The 26,424-nt window shown below is 43.1% G+C and overlaps 1 protein-coding gene across 4 annotated transcripts in view; it reads right to left on the minus strand.

Moving 5' to 3' along the window:
- The window catches only part of TPD52L1 (TPD52 like 1), a 148,986-nt gene extending 133,053 nt beyond the window's left edge, over positions 1-15,933 (minus strand). The window contains exon 1 of one of the 4 annotated variants that reach the window (XM_037843965.1): positions 15,671-15,933. In XM_037843965.1, coding sequence (XP_037699893.1) covers positions 15,671-15,689 — 19 coding nt within the window. In that variant the 5' untranslated portion in view covers positions 15,690-15,933. The remainder of the gene's footprint in view (positions 1-15,670) is intronic. The other 3 variants (XM_037843964.1, XM_037843963.1, XM_037843967.1) reach the window with 3 other exon arrangements.
- Positions 15,934-26,424: the final 10,491 nt, after the last annotated feature.

Below are 26,424 nucleotides of genomic sequence, written 5' to 3' on the forward strand. Positions count from 1 at the left end.
ATAGTATTAGGTTGAACCACTTGAAATTGTCTTTTTGTAGGTAAAAATTAGTCAAATATTGGCAATTTCATATGGTTTGACCTAAATATGATATTTTATGTGACACAAGAGAATCCTAAGTAGCAGTACTATTTATCTTCAGAAAGGGAAAACAAATTTACAAGGAAAAAAACCAATATTATAAGAGAAAAAAGTTTTGAAAACATTTTCCTGTTTGTATTTTTTAGAAACTTTCTTTTTTTGAAGAGAAAGTGTATTTAATTATTTCTCAGTCTAATCTCTTAAAGTGCTCCAAGTGTTTTCACAAGTGCAAAGGGAGGGATTGCTCCCAGCCAACATTTACCAGTGACTCTGATACATGCAAAAAAAAAGTCTAAATCATGGTGCTTTATACTTACTTTTAATCTCTGCACTGAAAAAAATGACAAGGTGTAAAACAATGATAGATTAGTTTATAGTGACTTCATCTTTGCCCTTAAATTAATCTTTGCTTTTAGGGGCAGAAAGGAAGAGAAAGACAGGAAAACATGCAATCAAGACAGTGAATTGAGTTTAATATGGGGAGCAGGGAAAGGTATTTGAGATCCAATCATCTGTGCCAATTAAGGAATTATAAAACACTCTGTCAATGGTGTGACCCTCCTGTGACATGGAATATATTTGAGAACAACATTTAACAAAAATGGAAGAGAACTAAAGTTCTTACTATCATTTTAGCATATATTTAATTTTAGGAACTTTCTTTAGAATTATAATAAAGTGTTTTTTTTCTTTAAAATGAAATGATCATCCCCTGCCAGGATTATATATGACATTATCCACACAGTACTATTCATTTATTAAATCATTCGTTTCTCTCCCAAAAACTATTTATGGAGTGCCTTCCAGGCACCAGTCATTTTTCTTGACACTGGGGATAAAGAAGAAAATGGTCAAAGTCTCTGCCATCAAGGAGCTCAAATGTTAGGTGGGACAAAAAAGAGAACAAATGAATAATTATGCATAATATAAAATGCAATAGGACTATGTAGAAAAATAAGGTAAAGTAAGGAAGAGAGAGATGATAGGGTTGCTCATATATATATATATATGAAAATTAAAATCTTATTTGTATGCACACTTAACATTGTCATTTGTGCCTTATTTTATTTTTGAAATATCTAAACTAGCGAGAGCAAAAATCTGCATTTGTCATGCGAAGATTTTCAGAATCCTCAGAAATCCCCAGCATGCTACAACAGAGCAGACACCAGGATTTTCAAAGTCCTGCCTTCCAGAACATTCACCTTTCTCCATGAGCTTCACCCTTTCTCAGCAAAGATGCACAGTTACAATTCACATCTAAGCCACTTTGGATCTGAAATAAGGTCTGATAACTGAGAAGATAAGCACTACTGGCGTTTCCCCCTCAATGCTTTCGTAAATTATTATGAAAGAAGCAATGGAAAATGAAGCTAAAAAAAAAAAAAATTGACCTACTCATCCTCAAAATGCAAAATGCATACAACAATGAACATTACTTTATATGTCTAATTTTCACAACTCCTTTGCATGTCTTTAGGCTTTCATCCAAGTAAATGAAGAAGGACCAAACACAGCAACCACAGAAAATATTTATCCTTCTGTTAGCAAAATTTCAGTGTGTTTCAGAAGGTAAAGTTTATGCTTCAGAAGAGAACTCTGCATGTGGGCCAGCTGTCCAAATTCCATCAACTTAGATACTTCTAGTTTCAACCTACTCATCTTTCCTGAGCTCTAGAGAGCTAATTTTAATTTTGTAGTAGGTGGTGTACAAAATCCAGAGAATTTTCTGATGGAAGAATTCATTAAAAATAGTAGCTCAACACCTAATTGCTACAACCAAAACAGGGAGGTAAGCTTGGGATGGAAGGTCTTTGGTTACCTCCCTGTCTTCCCCAGCACCAAGTGCACAGCCCACAGGGGACTGCTCAATGCATGTTTCCTGAGAAATTGATAAATGAATCTTACCTTTCCTTCCCATTGCCATCATATACCCAAGTACTGCCACAAGCGCCTTACTTGCAGCATCTCAATCATCACAAAATTGACTGGGTTGCCACCATTGCACCATCTTGTAGATAAGCAAACAGAGAGTGGGTAAGTTAAAGGTCACAGAGCTAACAAGTGCCTGAATGGGGTTATGACTCCAAGTCTTTGCCACAACACGCTTGCTCCTTGCAGCTCCACTGGGCTCCCTTTGAGTGACAGAACCTTTATTTTACTTTCTTCTATCTTCTTCATCCTGCCTTCTCCCCCTATGACCACAGTCATCTCCTTAGACTGGGGAAATAGCTTTTGTGGGTTTGTAGTCATTCTTTAAGTGAGAAGCATCTGCATCCAGAATAAAATTTCAGGAATTATATAAGAACACTGCAAATCTTTCATGTGGCAGCAAGCTTTCCGCATAGGAAATGGAAGTTTCACATTCATGCAAGCCAATGGAGTTGAAGGGTCAGCTGCAGTATGTGTACATATAGTTAAAAAGCAACTCAATTTTGAAGGAATTTAAGTGGATCTCTTAAGATTGAGCTGGGCAGAATCTCAAAGGGCATCCGGTCCCCTCCCAGGTGAGAGGTGAGCAAGCCAGGGATCTGAGAGGCAGGTGACTGATCTGTAAACACAGAGTGGTGGCAATGCCAAGACCAGAACCCAGACCAGTGCACTCTGTCTGTCTCAGGCTGCCTCCCAAAAGCATTTGATCAAGAAAGGAATGACAGAGAATGACAGAAAATAATGAACCAGAGAAAAGCTTCGATTGATGTTGTGATATTGGAGAGGGCAACCAGCATCCTCTCCAGAATATTCCTTGGACCATGTGCCTAATGAAAAGTGGAAAGTCCTTTGGCTCAAATGCCTGAGCCTGGCACAAAGCCTTATAATAGGGAAGAGAGAGAGAGAGAGAGAGAGAGAGAGAGAGAGAGAGAGAGAGAGAACAGGGCACAGATCAACCAGAAGGCGGACACTGTCTTTCTCCTGGGTTCCTTCTGTGAACATGGGCTCACACCTACATACAAAACACACAGCCGCCAGGGCTACCAGGGAATAAGAAGAGACCTGCTGATCGTAATTCAGGGTTACATTCAGTAACAGCACTGATAGAGGAACCCTGGTCTTGTCTAAACAGCAAACTCATGTTTGATTTATTCTTTTTTATGGGAGAGGGGGCAGGGGGTGGAACTGATTTTCCATTTCCTTAAATACTTTGTTTAAATTATTTCCCTCAGGTTTATTTTTACCCTTCATGCAACTATATGATACTGAGCCAAGACAGCAGGAAGAGCCGGTTGATTTCAGTAAAGCATTTACAGGATCGAGTAGCCTTTCAAAAGAGTGTAGCTTAGTTCATTCATTCAATAAATACTGATGGAACCCCTACTATGTGTCAGATTCTGTACAAGGTGCTGGAGAGTAAGCAGTGACCAAAAAAGTAAAATATCCCTGGCCTTCTGGAACTTATATTTTGGAGGGGTGGGAAGAGACAACAAAGAGAATACATTCAGTAAACTATATAGTGCATAAATGGGGATAGTTGCTAAAAAGGAAACAAAGCAGCTAAGTATATCTGGGTGTGTGGTAAGAGGGTGAGGGGGGATAAGGGGGCAATTCTATGTGGAATTTCCAGGACATGCCCCCCACTAACATCTGCAGGGCCCAAGGCAGGAGTACAGATGAAGGCCAGTAGCCTATCAGTCTATCATTTCTACCCAGATGGACTCCTGCACTGCATTTCTTTCCTCCTGCTGCGTAACAAATCACCACAAGTGCAGTGGTTTAAATCAACACACACATCTAGTATCAGAGTGTCTGTGGGTCAGGAGTCTGTGCACAGCTTAGTTGGGTCCTCCTTGCAGGGTCTCACAGAGCTGTGATCGAGGTGGCAGCCCGGCTGCATCCTCATCTGGAGGCTCAACCACGGGAGCATCCACTTCAGAGCTCATTCAGGTGGTGGCAGAATTCATTTCCTTGCAGCTATAGAACTGAGGGCTGCTGGATGTGGGCCACCCTCTAAAAACACTGGAAGTTGCAAGAAAGTGCCTGCAGATCCTTGCCATGTGCTGGTCTTCTCCAACACGGCCATTTACTTCATCAACCCACAAGGAGAGTCTCTAGCTCCACTCTGCTAAGATGGGGTCTTATTAACCTAATGTAATCATGGGGTGACAGCCCATCACCTTTGCCACATAATATAACCTAACCACAGAGTTATATCCCATCATCTCTGTCATATTCTGTTGGTCAGAGGCCACTTACAGGTCTTTCCTATCCAATAGGGGAGGGGATGAGACAAGGGTGTGAATTCCAGAAGTCAGAAATCATGAGAGGTTGCCATATTCTCAACTTGCATGTGCGTCAGAATCATCTGGAGGGTCTGACAAAGCACATGGCCCCATCCCCACCCAATTCAATAGGTCTAGGGTAGGGCCTAAGAATTTGCATTGCTAACAAGTTCCCGGGTGAAGCTGATACTAGTGGTCAAGGGACCACACTTTGAGAACCAATTCTCTAGTCTATGTATTTGAGCACCCCGACTGCCATGCCCGCAAACAGCCACCTCTCAGTCATCACTCAGGATTAGGAATGTCCATGCTGGCAGCATGTTCTGCTCATGGAAGGAAACTGCAAGACTGAACACATTCTAAGAGTTGTTTGCATAGAGAATTCTGGAGTTCCAGTGCCCAGAGCATGGTCTAAAAGAGGGGGCACAGGTTTTGGGTGGGCCTATGGACTACTCAGAGGAGGGCTAGAGTGGGGCCCCCTAAAACCAAAGGCTCAGGACAGGTATCAGGAAGTGTGAAGGATCTGAGATTTTACCCCACTTGTAAGAAAACAAGAGGCATCTTGCCACTGTTTCATGGATGCTGGCGGAAGACACAAGACTCCTGGGTCACAGACAAGAGATGATGTATTAGGCATGGCAATGTCAGTAGCCAGAGTAACTTCATTGTACCAGTTCCCTGAGTCCTGATTTCCACAGGGTGATGTGATGAGGGCCAGGTGTTGCCTTCTCACACAGTGGGGTGTGTTACAAGAGTGTAACTCAGAGATCAGGAAGCCCCAATCTTACATAGGGGCAGATAACAAATCTGCCCAGCAACTGCTCTAGAGGGAGACCCTATCTTTATTATCCTGGACAGTAAATAAATCTGCTCCTAAAGGATTCAGTCTGCATCTTTAAAGGCTGCCTGTTAAACAAACAACATTGAAAAGATCAGAGGAAAATAGTTGTCAATGTCTTTGCTCAGAAGACAAATTGTGCAGAAACTTGAGAGGTCTATGGAGCATTTTCTTCCAAGAACAGCAGGGGGCCAGTTGCCAGATCTAAGACCAGCCAAGGACATTTGGGTAAAGAACCAAGGAAAGTGAGGAGGCAAGCCAGGAAGATATCTGTGGAAGAATGTTTGAGGTAGAGGGATCTGTAAGTGCAAAGGCTCTGAGAAGGAAGCAAAGCGAACAGGGGGGAGAGTATTAGGAGATGAGGTCAGGGAAGCATTGGAGGAAGGAGAGGAACAAACCATGCAAAACCCTCCTGGGCCACTGTAAGGACTTCTGCCCCCTTTATTCTGAGTGAAAGGGGGAGTTATCAGAGAGTCTCAAAGGGAGGAGTGCTACATATTTTCAGAAGATCACTCTGGTTACTATGTTGAAAAGAGAGTGAAGGTAGGTCAGGGCCAAAGTAAGGAGACCAGCCAGGAAACTCCTGCAGCCATCCAGGTGAGAGATGGTGGCAGCATGATCCAAGGCTATATCAGCCGAGGGGATGGGAATTTTTCCAACTTTGGTTACACCTTGAGTGTAGAGCTGATCTGACAGACTGGAAATGGGGTATGGAGGAGGAAAAGCCCTCAAGGAACAGGTTTGGGGCCTCTGCATTTGGAATGGTGTCATCCTTAACTGAGATGGGGATGACTCTGGGAGAACTAGGGATATTTTGGAGGAGGGAGATCAGAAGATTGAAGTTAGACATGTTAAGTTCAAGATGCCTCCTAGACATTCACACAGATACACAAAGTAGGTAGTCTAAAGTTGAGGGGTGAGGTCTTGGCCGAGGAGATAAATTTGGGAGTTGCTAGCATATGGATTGAATTTAAAACCACAAATCTTGATGAGATCACCAAGAGAGGGAGTGTAGATAGAAAAGAGAAGCAGTCCAAGAACTGAGTGTTGGGCACACCAATGGCTGGCAAAGGAGACTGAGGCAGAGCTTGTGAAGAGAGAAAAAAAAGGTTTGGTGCCCTGGAAAACCAAGTGAACATGGTCCTCCAAGGAGGAGAGCAAATGTACCAACAATGCACAGATGAGGATGGAGAACCCACCGCTGGATTTGGTATGTTAAAAACAATAGAGCTATTTTCCTCTTTCCCCAAATCAAAATGGAACCCAAATTTCAAAGCTATTACATGGGACCATTGTTTTACATGGGACCTCTAGCATGTATAACACGTTCTATTACATTAAACCAAAAGATTCATTTTCCTGCTGTCTTGGAGAAGAGATAAGAAGAACAGACAGTAATCTGAGAAGGGCAGAGGCTGGCTGTGCAGAGGCAGGCATGGGGCATTGGTCGGAGAGAAGAGGGTGTTACACTCCTTGCCAAGGGTGAAGAGCCAAAGAACTGGCACCAAGAGTTAGAGAACTGGCCCTGAGCTCTTACTCTTCTGGAGGTCAGATCTCCACAATGCAGTAGTTGTTTTTGTTTGTTTGTGTTTACTTTTGTATGATATGAATTCTGGGTCATGACAAAATTAATGGTTAGAAAACAAAACTCAGGATGTTGCTAAATATAAATGGATTTTTATTTAAGTACCATCACAGATCCTGTCAACTGCTGTTGCCCTCCATTTGAAAAGCTTGTAAAAAGTTCTATCTGTGCATAATTGTAAGGCTTGGGATAGTAGGACATAACATGACAGTGTTAGATACTTGTGATATACTCTGGGCCCAGATCTCTTAATGAAATCAGCAACCCCATAATCAAAGGAATTTAAGTCAATACTAAAACAATATTGTGACACCAATTCTTATCAAATGCATGTCTGGGTTTCTTTTCAGATGCATGTTTTACCTCTGTTTACTGTTACTGAACTCTTATTATCAATAAAAGATTTGCTTTTCAAATGCACATGTTTACTTGTGAGTACAAAGGCTTTCCTCCTGGTAGATGCCAAAACAATTTCCGCAAAGAAGGGGCAGGGTCTTGGGCTCTTCTGTTTGCCAGCGAAACTGTAAAATTCACGTGTTAAGCACTGTGGCAACATAATCACTTGACTTCTGGCTAGTAGTTATTCCTCTCACTTTTTCTGCATGCAGATTTTTTTTTTTTAAACCACACAAATCATATTTCAAAAAATTCTGGATGTGTGCTCTTAATTTCTTCACATTCTCTAAACTGTCACAGTGAAATGTGAAGTACTAATCCCCAGAATATGTTTCTTCCTTTCAGGAAAGATGTTGATGAGAGTAGACAAAGAGAATCTTATAGATGGCTGGAACTATGCCTTGCACCCAGCAGGCCCACAACAAATATTAGCTTTTTCCCTTGGCATGAATGCCCTTCATGCGTTGGGGCAAATAAGTGAAAGTGGTGAGTGCCCATGAGAATTTTCCACCCATTTGAAGAGGAGTGAAGACTTCTGGCCTATCCTAACTCTTAAGGAAGGGACACCATCTTTCCGTGATGTCTTCACAGAGAAAGAAATCCATGTTGGAAGCCAAAATGTCAGGAAATATTCATAGACAACTTTGTTTTCAGCTCTCATTAGCACTGTTCTCAGCTCATTCAGGAAAGAGGGAAGGAGGAATCATGAAAAACTAAAAAATTTCCAACCATCAGAGACCCCGAAATTGAGACCTCAGAAGAAAGTTGATCCCAACGTGTCCTTTTCTGTTGAATGAATCAGTTCCAGTTCCAGGATGCCTGACAAGGTAATCTTGCTATGGATTAGCAAAAGCAATTTCTAATGACCAGGAAGATGAATTTCGAAAATTTCAAGAGGTTTAAGAGGATTCTATATTTTAGATTTACATCAGGGAAAATGTAATTTGTGTAAGATACAAATAATTATAGGCAAGATTTGAGATGGAGGTGTAACATATACATACATTTTCAGGGTGTGGTGCCTTATCTGGCCACAGCACAAATAGCAAAATGCCAGATTTTTGCCTTTTGGGAAAGAAACAACACATTGGTGAATAAGGTGTATTCTTGGAGATTTGTGGTTTTATTCTGGGACTTTCACTTCCTCTGCATCAAAATGCAACACTCATATACGATTCACACTGTAAGAAACTATTTTAAAATTCATCCTTCCTTGGGGATCCAAACCTTCCTTTTAGCCAATTCAAATTCATTAAAATGTTCTGCTGCCTTCCCTGGTGCATTAACAATGACTAATTTATTGCATAAATTTTAAATAAACTACATTTTATTTCTTAAATAGTCCATGAAAAGCAGAATGACGGGATTGAAAATACACATTTTGCACTCATCCTTTATGTGTTCTTAATTGCAATCTAACTCTAAATTTAAGAAATGGCTATGAAACGCCATCTCTGATGGGGAGCTGTTGGACACATCCCAGAACCATGTAAAGTTTCACACTCACCTGGTTCATACATGCATGCAGGGGGCAAGCCAAATGAATCTTCTTTTCAACTTGCTACCTTAGACCATGGAAATTTAACCCAGAGATTGCCATAGTGGCTTAAGGACTGTCATATGTTTCTAGGGCTACCATGACAAAGTACCAAAAACTGGATGCCTTAAAATAGCAGAAATTTATTGTCTCACAGTGCTGGAAGTTAGAAGTACAAAATCTGTAGGGGAGAATCCTTTCTTGCCTCTTCCTAGCTTCCTGTGATTTGCCAGCAATCTTTGGGCTTCAATCTCTGGCTGTGTGTCTCCCCTTCTTATAAGGAAACCAGTCATATTGGATTAATGCACCCCCCTACTCCAGTATGGGCTCATTTTAACTTGCCTAATTCCATCTGTAAGGACCCTATTTCCAAATAAGGTCCATTCCAAGCTGCTGGGGATTAGGACTTCAGCCTATCTTTTAGGGGGACACAATTTGTCTCATCACAAGGACAGATCTCTGGCTACTCACTTTTTAATAATTATGTTAGATACATACTTTCAAGTAGAATTTAAGCTAATATGCTTATGAGATGGTTAAATGAATAAAACATATTTATGTAAACAAGTAATTATAGTGCTTATGAAACTATAAAAAATCTTTCTTTTGGAGCACCCAGTAAGATTAGTCCTCTTAGCCAGCATCTAAAGAATGCAGGCCCTACTTTCTGGAAACAAATACACAGATCCTATGCCTTGTATTAATTTTAAAGTCCTGAGATGACTGGGTTAGGATGAATCCCAAGTGGAATCACATTTTTGAGCCATTTCACATTTTTTGAACTGGCTTTTCCTGAAGCTAGTGATAAAATTCTATACTTGTTCTAAGAATCACATGTTATCTGACTTTTATAAACTTCTTCATATTGAAAACACAACTAAAATAGCAAGTTAACCCTATTTTGGGGCTTATTCTCATATCTCAGGCACTCTGGGTCATGTTCAGATTCCCAGATCTAGACCACAAATGGGATGGACAGTGCAATAATTGAAAATCTCCTTGACCCTACAGAATACAAAGCAAAACCTACCACCTGTAACTTTACACACTAACAGCCTAGGCATAACAATTTATGGAGATGGAACAGAATAGTAATTAAAATCCCAAGATGTAGAGTCTGTCTTAGTTTCCCAGAACTGCCACAGCAAAGTATCACAAACTGGGTGGCTGAAAACAATAGAAATGTTTTGTCTCACAGTTCTGGAGGCTGGAAGTCTGAAATCAAGGTGTCAGCCAGGCCATGCTCCCTCTGAAACCTGCGGAGAATTCTTCCTTGCTTCTTCCCAGCCACTGCTGGTGTGCTGGCAGTCCTTGGCGTTTCTTGGCTTGCAGGGGCAGCACTTCAATATCTACATATGTCATCAGATGCCCTTCTCCCCTCTGTCTGTCTGTCTCTGTCCAAATTTCCCTCTTATAAGGATACTAGTCAGATTGAATTAGCCCCCACCCCACCCCCAATCCAGTTTGGCTGCACCCTAACGATCACATCTTCAAGGACCGTATTTCTAAATAAGGTCACATTCACAGGACCAAGAGACACAGTTCAACCCATAATACAGTCAAATTCTCTGACATCAAATCCTGGCTGCAACATTTCCAAGCTGTGTGGAGAAGAAAGTTGTATAACTACTCAACTCTGCAACTCACTTTCCTCACTTGATAAATCAGAATAACACTACCTTCCTCATGAGTTTGTTGTAGTCATTACAGAAGTTGATGTTTGTTTTTTAAGTGCATAGCGTTATATCCAGATTTTTTTTTAAAGCCCCTAAAATGCTATTATCACTCTCAGTGTGGATTAGTTCTAATTACCACTCTAAGTACCCTAAGAATCCCATTGGGATGGGAGTATGTCAGCTCAACAGTTCTACGTGCCATTCCACACAGGGACAACTGTCAGCTCTTCTTTGCTACACTCCCTGAAAAGGTGACCATGCATGCCAACTGCATCTTTGTTTCCTCTTTGGCACTTAGTGCCCAACACATACTGAGAGACCGTGCAGCATAATAGCTAAGCTCATACTCCGGACTCAGATGGACCTAAAGTTGAATGCTGTTTTTCTTACTTAATTTCTCTGAGCCTCAGTTTCCCTGTCTGTAAAATGGGTTGAAAGTTTGGTATCTATCTCACGGTGTTATTATAAGGGTTCAGTAAGATAATGCATGCAAAATTCTTGGCATATGGTAATAAAAGTCACAACAAACATTTATGTAGTAAGTACCATGTGCCAGGCTCTGTTTTAAACACTTTGAATGTATAAGCTCATGTAACCCTCATTACAATCCTATGATCTAGGAACTAATATTATTCCCATTTTATCAATGGCAAAACTATGGCCTAGACAGATCAAGTGTCTTGTTCAAGGTCACGTAAATGCTAAGTGACAACGGCAGTGTGCCTTGATTCTGGAACCTTAACCACTCTACCTGGTGCCTCTCAACAGCAGGTGCTTGTTGAAGATTTGCTGTGACTACGGTAGTAAATAAATATTTGTTGCACTATTTATATAACAAATACATATTAGTTGAAGTACTTACTCATTATTTACTGTACCTCACTAAACAGCAAATCTTATCATAGTCGCAAAAATGGATGTTCTTGCTTATTGGTTTTTCAAAGCAACTTCTCAGATCCTGCCTACCCAGATAATTGAAAAAAGAAGATGCATATTAGGGAAGGCAATCTAAAATAAAGTCCAATATACTATAAAATATCATTTGTATGGTTAGATTTCATGGGAATTTTAATTGCAACAACAGTATGATTTGCTGCAAATGAATGATTTCAATAATGTATTCATCACTATCTACCTCTAAATGAGGGAAAAAATAAAGCCATACTGGGTAGCTTTGAAGACAGTAAAAATACTCTTAATAACACTCATTCATAAATCAAAATGTGTGACACCTGGCTTCCATAGTTGGAGGTTTATGAATGATTTTATCACCCAAAATGTGCAAAATAGCTTTTTGCCTCAGGTAATCCCATTCCTGTGATATAAGAGAATGTGCATGTTGTTATGTGGGGGCAGGGGCTTATTTTATCATTTTCTAACACACTACCATACTTTGTTTACAAAGCAAGAAAGAACCTTTTACCATGCAATCTCAATAAAAATGATATATGCATTTTTCTAGTGCTTCATCCCTTGCTTCATTTTCTGTTCTTATCCTTGTTTTGTTTTGCTTTATCTACTTTTAATTCACATTATCTTGCAGCATTTTAAATATCTGCGTAAGCTGCCCTAAGTCCTTCCTGCAACGAGATAAGGGGAAATAAATTTCCAGTCAGCAAAGTATAATTGAAGGTATATATGACATTTTCATTTAACTAGAACTTGAAAGCAGGTAAGATTAATCTGACATTTATTATTTTGCATCATTCATGAGCTTCAGAGAATCTCCTGAGTAGAATGTCTGAATATAAAACCATTACTCTACTAGGCCAAATCATGGCCCCAAAGATTTCAGGTCCTAACCTCTGGCTGCTGTAAATGTTTATCTTAAAAAACCAGGTGTCTTTGTAAATATGATTAAAGTTAAGGAACTTGGGATGAGGGTGATTATCCTGCATTATCCACGTGGGCCCTACATGCAATCACTGGTGAACTTGTAAGAGAGAGGCAGAAGCAGATGGACACAGGCAGAGCGGAGAAGGCCAGGAGACCACGGAGGCAGGCACTGGGGTGAAACACCAAGAAACCCAGCCTGGAGGAGACAGGAACAGACTCTCCCCTAGAGCCTCTGGATGGAGCCTGGCCTTGCCACCATCTTGATTTTGGACTCTGGCCTCCAGGAGTGTGAGACAATACATTTCTGCTATTTAAAGCCACCCAGTCTCTGGTGACGTATTACAGCAGCCCCAAGGGAACTAATACAGTTATTAATTTGAACATAAAGAAGTGTTAAATAGAGAGAAATTTTTCCTTTTCACATTAAAGACCCTGAGAAAGGCAAAAACAACACATTTTTCTATTTACAATAATGAAATATTGAAAGGTAGTTTAAAAGAATCAGGAAGCTTTTATTTCAAAGGACGGTCATGCACTTCAGGAGAGTGGCACATTCCTAACCAAATTCCCTCTCGAAAAATCACTTCCATTAAAGCAAAATTGTGCAGACCCAATGGAAGGCAAGCTGGAATGTTTCCTTTGGTGATCTACCCCTGCACACTGTTCTCCAGCCCCTCCTTATTGAATCACTCTACTCAGAATCCTACTTCTGCGTTCTCCATTATTTCAACTCCCCAGAATGTTTACTGTTTTGCTGGAAGTAATCTTTTCTTTTACAGAACCAAGGAACCTATTTCCGGAATTTCACTTTTGGGAGAGTTATTAGGATCCACTGGTACTTTTAATGAGCTATAGGTACAAATAATGTCCATAGCTACTGCGTGGTCCCCTAGAAACTCTAAGGGGACATCTCATCAGCAGCTGCTTACTTAACCTTGCATGTCCTTGCTCGTCTCCAGATCAAGAGGTGGACCATCCCCACTCAAGATCACTCTCAAGGTAGAAGCTTGCCCCTTTGGAAATCACAAGACTATCTTAGAACCTAATAGGCAAACATTCATTTAGCTACAAAAATGTGACAGGTAGAAAGAAGATTTTCCCTTTAATAAAAACTAAAAACACATTGTGAAAAGCTTTTTTTCTCAAAGAACTCACTATTCCTGACACTTAAAGGACAAAAAGAGTATTTGCAAATGAAGAACTGAAAATACTGATAAAATGAGGATTTAAGCAGTAAATATCATCTGGTTATACAAGAAGTTGAGGTCATCCTTGACCAGCCCCCTCCAACCCCCATATCCAATCCAAGTCATTTTGATTTTACTTCCTAAGTATTTCTTGAACCTGTTCATTTTTCACATTCTGGCTGACCATCACCTGAATCCAAATCTCACCTGAAGGACTTCATTCACCTTTTAACTAGTCCTCCCCCCATCCACTCAGGCTCTGTCTAGCCACAAGGGAAGAGGAAGAGGGCAGAAAGGGGCAGCTGGAGAGTTAGGTAGGTTCTTACATCCTGTCTTTCCTCTAGAAGTGGTAGGCTTTGAGCGCTGATGGGGAGCTCACAGCATCAACGGCGCGACTCATTTTCTACGTGATGGCAAACCCATCATTTACTCCCTGAATCTGTTTCCTCTCTGTAGGATGGGAATGAGAGAAGTAACTGCCTCATGGGACTTGTGAAGATGAAGTGTGTCAATACATGTGAACAACAATACACGTAAATAAGAACAGAGACAGGCACAGTAGACAATGACCCCTAGCTATTTAATGATTTTGCTGTTGTTTGGAATACAGCCTAAACTTCTACAGGCTCCACTGCACTCTGTGGCCCTTGTTCTGAGCATGAACACAGCTGCAATTTTACATTTTATTTATCAAATAGCTATCAAGTTAATGTCTGTCTCTCCCTCTACCGTAAATTTCATGAAGCCGAAATTGCCTGTTTTTGCTCTTCCTACACAGTGCCTGGCAAAGGAAAGAACCAGGATATCTGTTAAGTAAATCCAGAAAGTAAAGCAAACCAGTGAGAAGAGTGGTGCTTAGTGTACAGCCTCAGGTATCATCAGCTTGAACCAATGTCTTCCTTATGCACTGCAGTTTTTCTGCACCCTCACTGCAAAATATAATCACTTGGAAAGCTTTCAAATATACCCAAAGATTCGAATTTGATTTTTCTCTGGAGCCAGAGCCAGTATCTAAGGCTCTCCAAACGATTTTGATGGGCAGGTTAGGTTAAAAAGCTCCTGCTTCAGCTCAGGTGTGAAGGCCAAAACTAGCCTCTGTTTTTTGCTCTGGACCAACTAACCCTAGCTTGGTTGAATTCTCCTTTGCTATTTAGATAACAGAACAAATTTGGAAGCGGCAGCTTTCTGGACAGGATATTGGCTGATGGAATGATCCAGGATGGTTCTTGCTGTTCAGACCATTGTAATCCTGGCAGCAAACCTGTAGTGTGGCTCCGGGCCGGGCACCCGCCAAACCGCTCACATTAGGACGCAGCTTCTGCCCCTAGAGGGCGAGCGCAAGGGGTCAGGAAGCTTCAGGGTTTTGCTTGTTTGTGTTTAAACAGGATAAGGCCATCGCAAAATCTGCAGAATTTCCCACAATGTGGAGGAAAGGTGGCGATGGTTGCTTTAAAGGCTTAACCCCGCAAGACATCCCTTCTTGGCGTTGCTCCCGAGGCTGGCTCCGTAGTCAGTTCCCTTCCTACCTGTCCCACGCTCACATCCGCCCTCCTCTGTTCCTTCCCACGGTCCGTTTATTCCCATTCCTGCACGGCTCCATGGGGACCCCCCAATCCTGCTCCCAGCGTGACCCCAATACACGAGGCAGCCCTTCTTGAAGCTGCCGCGGCTCCTACAACAGGCAGCTCCGGGAGCGCGGAGCGGCCAGAGGGCTCCCCGCGCACCGGGGAAGGCAGAGGTCGCTCCCTGACCCTGACAGCCCCTGACACAGGTGTCGATCTGGTGGGGGGTCAGCGGCCGGTAACTCTCACCTCGCCTGGGAAGGCGGTCCCCGCGCGGGAAGCCCCTCGCGGAGCCGGGAGCCCGCGTCTACGCGGAGCCGCTACCCCGGCGCGCGCCCCGCTCGCCACCCAACTTCCCAGCCGCGGGACTCGAGCCCACGGCCCAGGCGAGAGGAGCCGAGCTCCCTCCCCACTCCCGGAGGAAAAGGGAGCGAACGCTGATTCCGGACCCTGCACAACAGGTCTTTCGGCACCCTCGAGGTTAGAGGAGTGGGGACGACTGACTGCGGATCGGAGCAGAGCATTCCGCGGGCGCATTTCCTGCACAGGGTCCTCTCCTCGACTGCTCCCGCGACCCACCGCAAATTCTGAGCTCGGGGAGCAGGAATTACCCCGACTGCGCGCGTAGGAGCGGAGTTCCGGACATCTGGGATGGCGCCCATTCGCTCTGTGAGAAAGCAAAGTTAGGAGACACAGCGCGAGCGTCTCTGTGCGGGCCCCACGACTTGGCCCTTGGGCGATCGGCGCCCACTCACCTCGTGCCTGCGCCTCCATGGTGGCCGTCCTCGGGCCGAGCGCGACGGGGACGTCCCGGCGCTCCGCAGAGCAGCTGGCAGCGGTGGCTGTGCTCAGAACGCGGCTGGCCCCGCCGCTCGCGCCCTCTCCCGGGCACGCGTGTCGCAAGCGCTGCGTGCAGGGGGCGGGGGACGGCGGGCGGCGGCGGCGGCCACCACTGGCCGCTCCTGGTTACATCCGCCCCTTCCAGTCCACCTGGCCGGGACCAGGCCGGGAAGGCGCTGGCCGCGGGGCGCCACCTACAGGCCGCTGTGCGCAGCGCGCGGAGGACGCCCGCTCCCCGCCCCATAAATGCCTGGCGGGGCCCAGGTTAGCCCTCCAGGGTGGAGGGGGGTGGATTTACACAATACAGGAATCCAGACACTTGGTGTTGAAAGAGGCCTGGGGGCCAGACACGATAGCTTTGGGCAAAAGGGGAACTGTATATTCTACGAACGAAAGAATCCTTTACTTCGGAAAGAAAACAGCCCTGGGAAGTTAAAAATTCCTCTTGGCGTTGTCTGGAACCCGTTTCTGCTCCCCTTTATTCCCCTCTTCTCCCAACCATCTCTTCTTTTGCTTTCTTCCACTCCTTTCACAGCCTTCCTCACTGCTTGTGTTCTGTTTCTCCTTCCATTTCTCTTAAGAGTTCCTTGACCCACACCTAAAACCAAACAAAACCAAATCACTGGCCTTTCTCTCGTTGGGGTACACAGTGAACAACTGTGGGGAGGGCAGAGGGCTGTTACCCAGCTGCAGCCTGGGCGTGGGCATCAGGCCCGCTGGCGGCTTTCCTTGGGCTTGTGCAGTGAATGCAGTCATCTACCTTCCGAGATAACCAGAAGAGGCTCATTGTTGCACTTTAAACAAAAAGATAGTCTTGTATTCTTAAGAAGGAGGCGATTAGAATCTGTGATGGAAGAAAACTGTAGGAGACTTTTGTAAGAACAGAGGACTTATAATGAGTGGTAGAAGAATGAAAGGAGAAAGGAAAAGTGGAGGTTTATAATGTTAAAATATAATAATATATTATATATCAAATATAATATGTCATATTGTAAGTAATATGATACAGGCATACCTTGTTTTATTGCACTTCATAGATATTTCGTTTTTTACAATTTGAAGGTTTGTGGCAACCCTGTGTTGAGCAAGTCTGTCAGCGCCATTTTTCCAGTCGCATGTGCTCACTTCATGTCTCTGTGTCACATTTTAATTAAGGTATATAGATTTTTTAATATATTATGCTATTGCACACTTAGTAGACTACAGTATAGTGTAAACATAACTTTTATATGCACTAGGAAACTAAAAATTAGTATGACTCACTTTATTGCAAAATTTGCTTTTTTGCAATTGTCTGGAACTGAACCTGCCATATCTCCAAGATATGCCTGTCTAACACAAACACACAAAAATCACATTTTTTTAATTAATAGGAGGTATGTTTAGAAATTTAGTCAGATTCCAAAAAAGGAGTTTTTGGAAGAAAGATTTTTAATTGCCGAATAATTCAGTCAGCTTTTGCTAGGTTATGCTGCAAGAATAAATAGCACCCCCAAATCATTGCAGCTTACAAATACAGAGGCTTGTTTCATACAGAGACTACACATCTTTCTCAGGTTAGCTTTGGCAATGCAGCACATCTTCTTTCTTGGAGGAGGCGCCTATTGGGGCAGGCTGAACTCATGGCAGAGGGGTAAAAGTGAGGGCAGAATCACACAGTTGCTCTTACAGCTGCACAGAAGTGGCATACGTCACTTCCAAGCACAGTTCTGTGGCTTCAGAAAGTCACATAACCAAGTCTGATACCAATAAGTTGGAGAAATGTATTGCTCTTACAGGGAGAGAGAGCAAAACATTGAGGAAAATAAGAATCTACCACCTGTACTAAATGCGGAGGTAATAACTCATTAATGAATGAATCAGCTTTTCACACGTTTTAGATAAAGATGATTGTATTCGTTTCCTATGGCTGCTGTAATAAATTACACAGACTGGGAGGCTTAAAACCATAGACATGGAGGCCAGAAGGTGGAAATCAGGACCACTGGGCTGACACCAAGGTGCTGGCAGGGCCGTGTTGCCCCCAGAGGCTCTAGGAAAGAATCCATTCCTTGCCTCTTCCAGCTGGTGGTGGCTGCGGGCACTTCTTGTCTGTATCACTCCAATCTCTGCCTTGTCATCCCGTCACCTCCTTTCTGTCTCAAACCTCCCTCTGTCGCCCTCTTAGAAGGGTGCATGTGACTGCATTTAGAGCCCACTGGAATAACCCAAATAGGCTCTTCTCATGATCCCTAATTTAATCATATCTTTGGCCGTAGATGGTAAAACTCACAAGTTCAGGGATCACGTAGTGAATATATCTTTGAGGGGGAGCTTTTTACCTTTTCTTTTTCTTTTCTTTTTTTTTTTCTTTTTTAGCCTACCATAGTGATATAAATTGCTTCTTTATGTAAGAGTCAGGAACATTGCCACATAAATATAATTTTCTTTATATAATTTTTAAGGGAAAATTAGACAAGTGATATAAAATTTCAAAAAAAGTAGCTGAAAATAACAGACACACACACGAAACATAGTGTTTAAGTGAGCGTTCAGAACACTCCATAAGATTCATCACAAGCAGGCATTATTTCTATTACTTCTGTGAGTCAGCTGCTTTTTTGGGTCATTGTTTCTTTTGGTTTAGACCCAGGGAAGGCCTCTGAAAAATGGGAAATCAGGGAAATGTTTTCAGACCTTCTCTTTCGGTTTCCCTTTTGCTCCACTACACCCTGGTAACCCAATGCCCTAGCTCTGACTTCCTTCACCTGGAGACTTCGCTCCCTTTTCTCCCCAGGATCCCTCACCCAGCCTCACCTGTCAGCATCTGGGGCAAATAAAGTTAGTTACTGTCAACGGAATCCACTTCCTGCGCCACCATCCTCATTACATCTCTCTACCTGGAGACACATTTCTTTGGAGCCTGGTTCTCTATTGAGCTTGTGTGTTTATGGTAGAAGATGAAATGAAACATCGTGCTGTAGGCTCGTGAAGAACAAGTTTGCAGATATGGGCTGTGCTTCAGGGACACACTTCACCAGCTGGGGCTCTGCAGGCACAGGACTTACAGCAGGAATAACCATTTGCCCGTGGCAGAGGCTACTAAGTGGTCAGAAAAATCCATTTCCTTTTCTTCCTGGAAAATGTGGCTAAACCACATTTCTCAGCTTCTCTTGTAGCGAGCTGGGGGCCACGCAGGTGAATTCTGGCCAATGGATTATGGCAAAGAAGAGTACACCACCTCCAGGCGTAGTCAATGAAAAATAAATTCATTAATATAAAAGCTTCCTAAATGAACATCTATATGCTATATTCCCTCTGCCTGTTGGGATAGATGGAAGGCACTTAGGCCCTGACTAGTCATGCAGAACTTGCTCATGGCATAGTCAATGGATTTTATGTGTGAGAGAAATAAATTTCTATTGGGTTTAAATAATGAGATTCCAGATAAGGTTCATTGGTTATAGTATTTAACTTTACATACTCTAACTAATACAATGCTTCTGTCAAAACTTTCTGGATAACTTATTTCTGTTTGGGGCTGTTTTGTTTGTTTCCGGGCCCAGTGTCCATTTCATCATCCTTTAGGGAACAGCTCCTTTCCCACTTTTAGGCTGATGCTTTCCAGGACTAGGCACAAGCAGAGTTCCCACGATTGACCCAAAGAGGGGCCCATGACCAAATCTAGATCAATGAGAGCCCTATATTTTTTACTGGGTGCTCCTGATTAGTAGGTCATTCAATAAATTTGATGGATCATATCACCATTTTTAAGAAAAAATAAAGTAGCATAGGAACTATGCAGAGGGCGTTACATGGTGAATTGTGAAACTCCTGTTCCAGTGATATATATTGTATATATGCCTGCATGATCTGGAGTACAATATGAAAATGATTGCTTACAGTGGGTGATGTTCAATAATATTTAAGATACATGGCTCTAAGTGGGTCCCTACAATTCCGTAGAGGGACCTAATAATGTAAAGATCACAGAGTTTAAGCCCTAGCTTTGTTCCTGCCTTGCTAGTGACTTTGTGTTCATTTACTTTGCATGACCCTGGTCTGCTTAAATCAATAGTAGATGTGAGTTTCAATGGCTGGCAGCATGGTCTTGAAGCCTTGAGCATGTGAAACTGGGCAAGGAATCCAACCTCTCTGGGAGAATCTAACCTGCATGTGCCGATGCGAAGTTATGTTACCCTCATGCCTCCAGCCAGTTACAGCAGCTGTGGCTTCTCTACAGGAACAAATGCAGGCAGTTCCTAGTCCCCACCGCCCTGCACACCCACCACCTGACCCTCGCTGCTGCAGGCCCCAGGGGCGAGTCCTCCTCCAGCCCAAGCCAGACTTCCCAGGATCTCTTTCTCCCTCTGGCAACTCCCGCACCCAGAGCCCAGGGAGGGCGATCGCCCTTGTGTCTGGGGTGGGGGGTGAGGGGGGGAGGGGGATGTTTCTTCAAAAGAGCCTTCTTCCCAGCTCCACTCAAAACCTACCTGTGATTACTCCCATCTGTTTTCCCTTGGGGGGAGAGGGCTGGGGGGAGAGGGCTAGGACAGGCATGCACAACTCCAGCCACACAACTGCCCCCACCCCAGGCCAGCATTCCTTTTCATCTGGTTTCTCTCCCTTTGGGGCTTTCCCTACACAATTTAGGAAGAAAGTACATATTCTGTATTTTAGATTTCAGTTATTTACAATTAGCATTCTTATATTTACTGTAAAACTTTCAATTAGTGGGCTGGATAATATTAGTCAATGATTATCAAGGTTGTTTTATTTAAGGCGTTTTGAATATTTGCATTTTCTACAATAATAAGGATATGATACAGATACATGTATACATAGAGATAGAGATCGATACACAAGTATCTTCTCATCTGAAAGTCATAGGTCAAACCTGCAGATTGATAAGGCAGCCAGGTTAAAAAAAAAAAAAAAAGATTAAAACCTTACTTTCCTTCCTCAAGAGTTAATACAGAATTACCATATAACTCAGTAATTCCACTTCTAGGCATATACCCCCAAAGAATTGAAAACGGGGACTCAGATACTTGTACACCAGTGTTCATAGCAGCATTATTTACAATAACCAACAGGTGGAAATGACATGAGTATCCACCAACAGATGAATGATAACCAAAATGCTGCAGAATGCAAAACACTAGAGATGGATTGGCCTTTATAAAAAGGGAGTTTATTTGGCTACACAGTTACAGTCTTAAGGCCATTAAGTGTCCAAGGTAACACATCAGTAATTGGGTACCTTCACTGGAGGATGGCAAATGGCGTCCGGAAAACCTCTGTTAGCTGGGAAGGCACGTGGCTGGTGCCTGCTCCAAAGTTCTGGTTTCAAAATGGCTTTCTCCCAGTATGTTCCTCTCTAGCAAGCTTGCTCCTCTTCAAAACATCACTCACAGCTGCACTGAGATCCTTCTCTTTGAGTCAGCTCATTTATATGGCTCCACTGATCAAGGCCCACCCTGAATGGGTGGGGCCAGGCCTCCATGGGAATATCTCATCAGAGTCATCACCCACAGCTGGGTGGGGCACATTCCAAGCAAATCCAATCAGCACCAAAACGTCTGCCCCACAAGACTACATCAAAGATAATGGCGTTTGGGGGACACAATACATTCAAAGTGGCACAGTACACAAGGACAGATACTTTATGATTTCACTTATATGAAATATCTAGAAATAGCAAATTTGTGCAGACGGAAAGTAGATTAGAGGTTACCAAGGGTTGGGGGGGGTAGTGTTGCTTGGTGGTTATAAAGTGTTTGGGAAATTTTGGAAATTTATGTTATATATAACTTACCATAATTTTAAAAAAGTGATTTCACCCTAAAAACAAAACAAAACAACATAGAGTCCTGACCCCAAGGCCTGCCTGGTAATTTGAGCATGAAATAACCCACTTCCCATCTCCAGCAAGGAAGTCTACAGCCGTTAGAGTCCCTCTTTTTCTCAGCATTTACACAATCTTAGGTATAAAATACAATGCAGCATTTATTTACATTTGGTCTTGAATGGTTTTCCATTTTTTCATTCTTAAAATAGATAATATTAAGTCTGCAAAGACCATGTGGGGCTCATATCGAATCTCTGTATTTCCTACCACAGAGCCTTATATGAATTACAGCTCAAAGAAGATTTATTGAATAAATCATTAACTAATCAGAATGGCTCTATTTTATCCATTCCCAAGTTACTCTCCATTCAGAGTTGCAACCAATAATGGAGTCTCACAGTTTTGCTTAAAAGAGGGAAAGCTCGCGTTTTCCTGGTACATGTATACATATATCACTGTTTTTATTACACTGAAGATTTCACTGATATATAACTGTTGCCATTAAAATTGCTGTGTAGAACACCACGCGTAGGGCTTTCAAATGACTTTTGCTGACAGTGACCGCAGACGTGCGAAGTCAAGAATAAGTGAGTTCACTGTGAGAGTCGATTCAGTTGTCCTCTCTACTTGGGAAATAAACACCAGTTTAGAGTTGAGCTCCCAGCTGTTACAATGAGCTAAAAATAGTTAATGACTTTTCAGTTGGAGTCATCTCACCTTCATCTAAACTCTGACTCACTTTTCTAATTTATAAAATCTTAAGCTACTTCTCCCTTAACATCTTTTCATCAGTTATGTTAGTTTGCCAGAGCTGCTTTAAAAAGTACCACAGACCAGTTGATCGAAACTAAGCAACTGTATGGTGTCACAGTTCTGGAGGCTCAAAGTGCAAAACTAAGGTGGGCCACCCTCCCTCTTAAAGGGGAGAATCCACTCCGTGAACTCTCCATTGACTTGTGGGTGGCTGACAAGCCATGGGTTCCTTGGCTTGTGGTGGCACAACTCATCTCTGTCTCCATCACATGATGTGTCACTGTCTCTGTCTCTCTCCTGGATGTGTCCAAACACCTGCTTATAAGAACATCAGCCATTTTGGGTTAAATGTCCTCCTTAATCCAGTTTGGCCTCATCTTAACTAATAACATCTTCAAAGGTCCTATTTACGAATAAGTTCACATTCATAAGAACAGGGGTTAGGACTTAAACATGTCCTTTTGGAGCAAACAATTCAACCTATATACCATTGCTGATAATAATAAAATGTTGATATTCATTCAGATATATTTATTGAGCGTCTTTTATGTGGCAGGGACTATGCTAGATGATAAGGAATTCATGGTCTGGTGAAAAGAAGGATAAACAGATTCTTTATGAAGCCGTGCAGTGCAGGAAGTCCTGTGACAGAGGTAGGCCCAGCGGGCCCATAGGCAACAAGGGAGCCCCCTGACTCTCACTGGTGAGTCTCACTGGTGAGAAGATAAGAAGTGTTTCTTTGAGGATGCTTGACTCAGCTGAGTCTTGAAGGATGAACGAATTAGCCACATAAACTGTGTTAGCCCCCAAATAATGGTTTAACCAATGGAAACTATTGTTGAAGCTAATATATTATAAAAAGGAAGATTCATACTTTACATCCTTCTTTTTCCTTGCCACTTATGATGGTGAATTTCCATAACTTCTGTAAAGCCATAAAGCAGCCTCCTTCATCCTCCTGTTCTTCATCTTTGTAGCTACTGTGCTTGAATGAGTCAATGAAAACCTGGTTCAGTCCTCCAGAGTTGATCTCTCTGCAGTGTTGAGGATGCGGTGGAAACCTCGAAGGTCCAAACGGACGGTGTACTCACATGTTCAACAGCCTTTGCCTAAAGCTCAAGGAAGCTTGTAACCCCAAGTGCTGAAGGTGCCCCTGGGAAGTGAGCAAAGCACAGGAAAATGAGAAAGAAGTAGAAAAGGGCAGGTGAAGAAAGCTACTCTGGCCCATGAGCCTCACTAATACACTGAAGGAGACCATGGGCTTTGGGGCTTCATTAGATTCCAACCCTGAAAATTACTAGCTGTGAATCTCAGGCTAGGTTCTTAGTCTCTCTCTGTCTCGGTATCTGCATTTTGTGGCCAGATTTTTGGAGTAGTGGTTCCCAACATCTTCTTCATCTTCTGCACCACATTTATGTTGTCTTTTGGAAGCCCCCTAGGTTATGTTGCTGCCAGGATTGAGAACCACTATTTTAGAAATGTCCACAGCAAAGACCAAAGGCACTAAATTCTCAGCTTCTAAATTGAAAAAGGTGTCACCCAGGTAAACAGAAAATAATGAAAAGAAAATGTGATCAGGTAGAAGCAGGAATTTTTCCCCTGCTCCCAAGGGTCCTCAAATTGGGGAGGGAAGAGAAGTCTGAAGGAAAGCTTGGATGTGGGTCTGCCTGTGTGCCTCACCCTTCCCCACCCCACCCCCACCAGAGCGCAGAGGGCCCAGCCCTGACCGTCCCGTTGGGAACACTGGTGGCCGGGAAATTTCAAGGGATGTTAGGGACAGAGTGAGTATTTGTTGTCACCTTGAATTTCCCACCTTCCCAAGTAGTTTAGGAAAGCATCTAGGAGTCCCCTTGAGCCCCATGTCAGGTATAGAAGGTAGGGGAAAGAGAGAGCCAGCTAGTGAGCTAACACTCCAGGCGGCTGAGAAAGGGAGGCCTCCAGTTCCCAAAGCCAGGGGGAGGGAGGGGTGCAGCAGAATTACACAAGAAGATAGAAGGGGCTTGTCTTATTTTGTCAGGGCTGCTATAAAACATAGCACAGACTGGTTGGTTGAAACAATGGTAATTTATTGTCTCACAGTTTGGGGGACTAGATGTCCAAAATCAACACGTCAGCAGGTCTGTGGTTTCTCTGAAGGCCACGGTGTTCTGGTGGTGGCTTGCTGACAACCCATAGCTTAGTCTTCACTTTTGCCACATGGCCATTTCTCTCCTCTGATGCCTACTTACTCCTGCTGCTGTGTCCTGACTTCCTCTGCTTATAAGGGCTACACTCATATTGGATTAAAGCCCAGTCTGATTCAGTTTGGATGCATCTCAATAGGATCTTCAAAAATCATCTGTACAAATGGGTTCACCACCATAGGACTGCAGGTTAGGACACAATTCCCAAAACAGGGCTGCACAAAGGGAGACGGGCAGTTAGCCAGCAGACTTGCCAGCTTCACCCCTACATCATGAAACTCAGCAGGGGCAAAAAGAAATGGGGAGAGTGAGTCTGGTGAGATATGGCTCACAGATGGGGCCAGGACCACCAGCCCCTTCCCTCCACCTCCCTGAATGTCCCAGTTTTCAGGTCTTGAAGATGGCTCCTACACAAGCCCACCGGCCAGAGAGTCAGTCATGGGTGCCAGGAGGAATCAGTGGGCTGCAGTCTTGCCAGGGAGCCAATGGGCGAACACCAGAGAGTGGAGACTGACGTCTTCAGGTAGGGTCCACCAGAGCCGAGGGGAGCTGCAGGGGACCGACATGCTGTCAATCTCCTCCAGTTAAATAGGGGGTTGTTCGTTCTTTTCCCTTCCTCTCAATCCCTCCCTCCCCATAACCCTGCCAAGAGGAGCTGGTACCTAAAAGAGAGAGGGGGGCACTTGGGGTCTGAAAATCAGATGAGCTTTCATTCCATAACACTCCAATACACATGCACACACACACACACACACACACACACACACGCACACACACACGTGCATGCATTTTCCAAGCAATTCTGAGAGAGGAAGGAAGAGATTTACATTGAGCTTGAGACTGAAAAGAGAAGTAGGTCATATACCCAAATAAGCCTCTTCTAATAACCAAAAACTGACTAATGAATCTGGACCAGCTGCCTGCAAGGGAGCTGCTATTAAGTCAGCTGAGAGAAGAGTTATTAGAAAAAGGACAACTGTTTCATGTTTATCCGTTAAAAAGTTGTGTATCTCCTCAATGAACTGGTTATACTACATAAAATGCTTTACAAAAATCTCAATAAACAAATTTTGTTTTTTTCTTATTTCCATATTGTCTAGATCCGTAAGTTATACATGGATATTCAGAGAATTTAGAGGACACATGATAAAAAGGCATCTCAGTTAATTGTATCATAAGGTTCTCATATACATGAATTTCCTAAGTATCTAAAGCTTACTCCTTTAGACTTAAAAACTTTAAAATACGTAATCATTTTTAAATAGCAATCTCTAAAATATGTTTTACACTTATTTGCCTTAAAATGCTTTAATGCAGGATTTCTCAGCCTTAGCAATGTTGGCATTTTTTACTTCATAATTTCTTGTTGTATTATAAGATGTTTAGCAGCATCCCTGGCCTCTACCCACTAGATGCCAGCAGCACCCCAGAAGTCACGACAATCAAAAATGTCTCCAGACATTGACAAACATCTCCTAGAGGGCAATATCGCCCCCTGGATGAGAACCACTGCTTGAACTCTTTCTTGAAGATACAGAAACATTGCAAACAGTAATTACTGTCCTGCACCTTAGAAAAGAGATGCCCTCAAAGCTGAGCCAGGGGTGAGGTTTTTGCCCCTCATCCCCACATACAGAGGTGCACCTGGAGTTTTCCCATCTCGGTTTGTCATCCATCATTCCTCATCTACTGCCTGAACTGATGCCATTGCCCAAGAAATGCCAAAGAGGGGCTTTTCCTCTTTCCTAAAGAGAGAGGGAGCACGAAAGAGGGCAGAATGACTGGTGTGGCTGTGGCTTGGTATCTGGGAAGTCCTAGATGCTCCTCTTTTGGGGGTTGAACCCACCACACTGGTTACCCAGGGCCGCTTTTTTTTTTTTAATTCAGTTTTATTGAGATATAT

The sequence above is a fragment of the Choloepus didactylus genome, chromosome 7 (genome assembly GCF_015220235.1).
Source record: "Choloepus didactylus isolate mChoDid1 chromosome 7, mChoDid1.pri, whole genome shotgun sequence".
Lineage (NCBI taxonomy): Eukaryota > Metazoa > Chordata > Mammalia > Pilosa > Megalonychidae > Choloepus > Choloepus didactylus.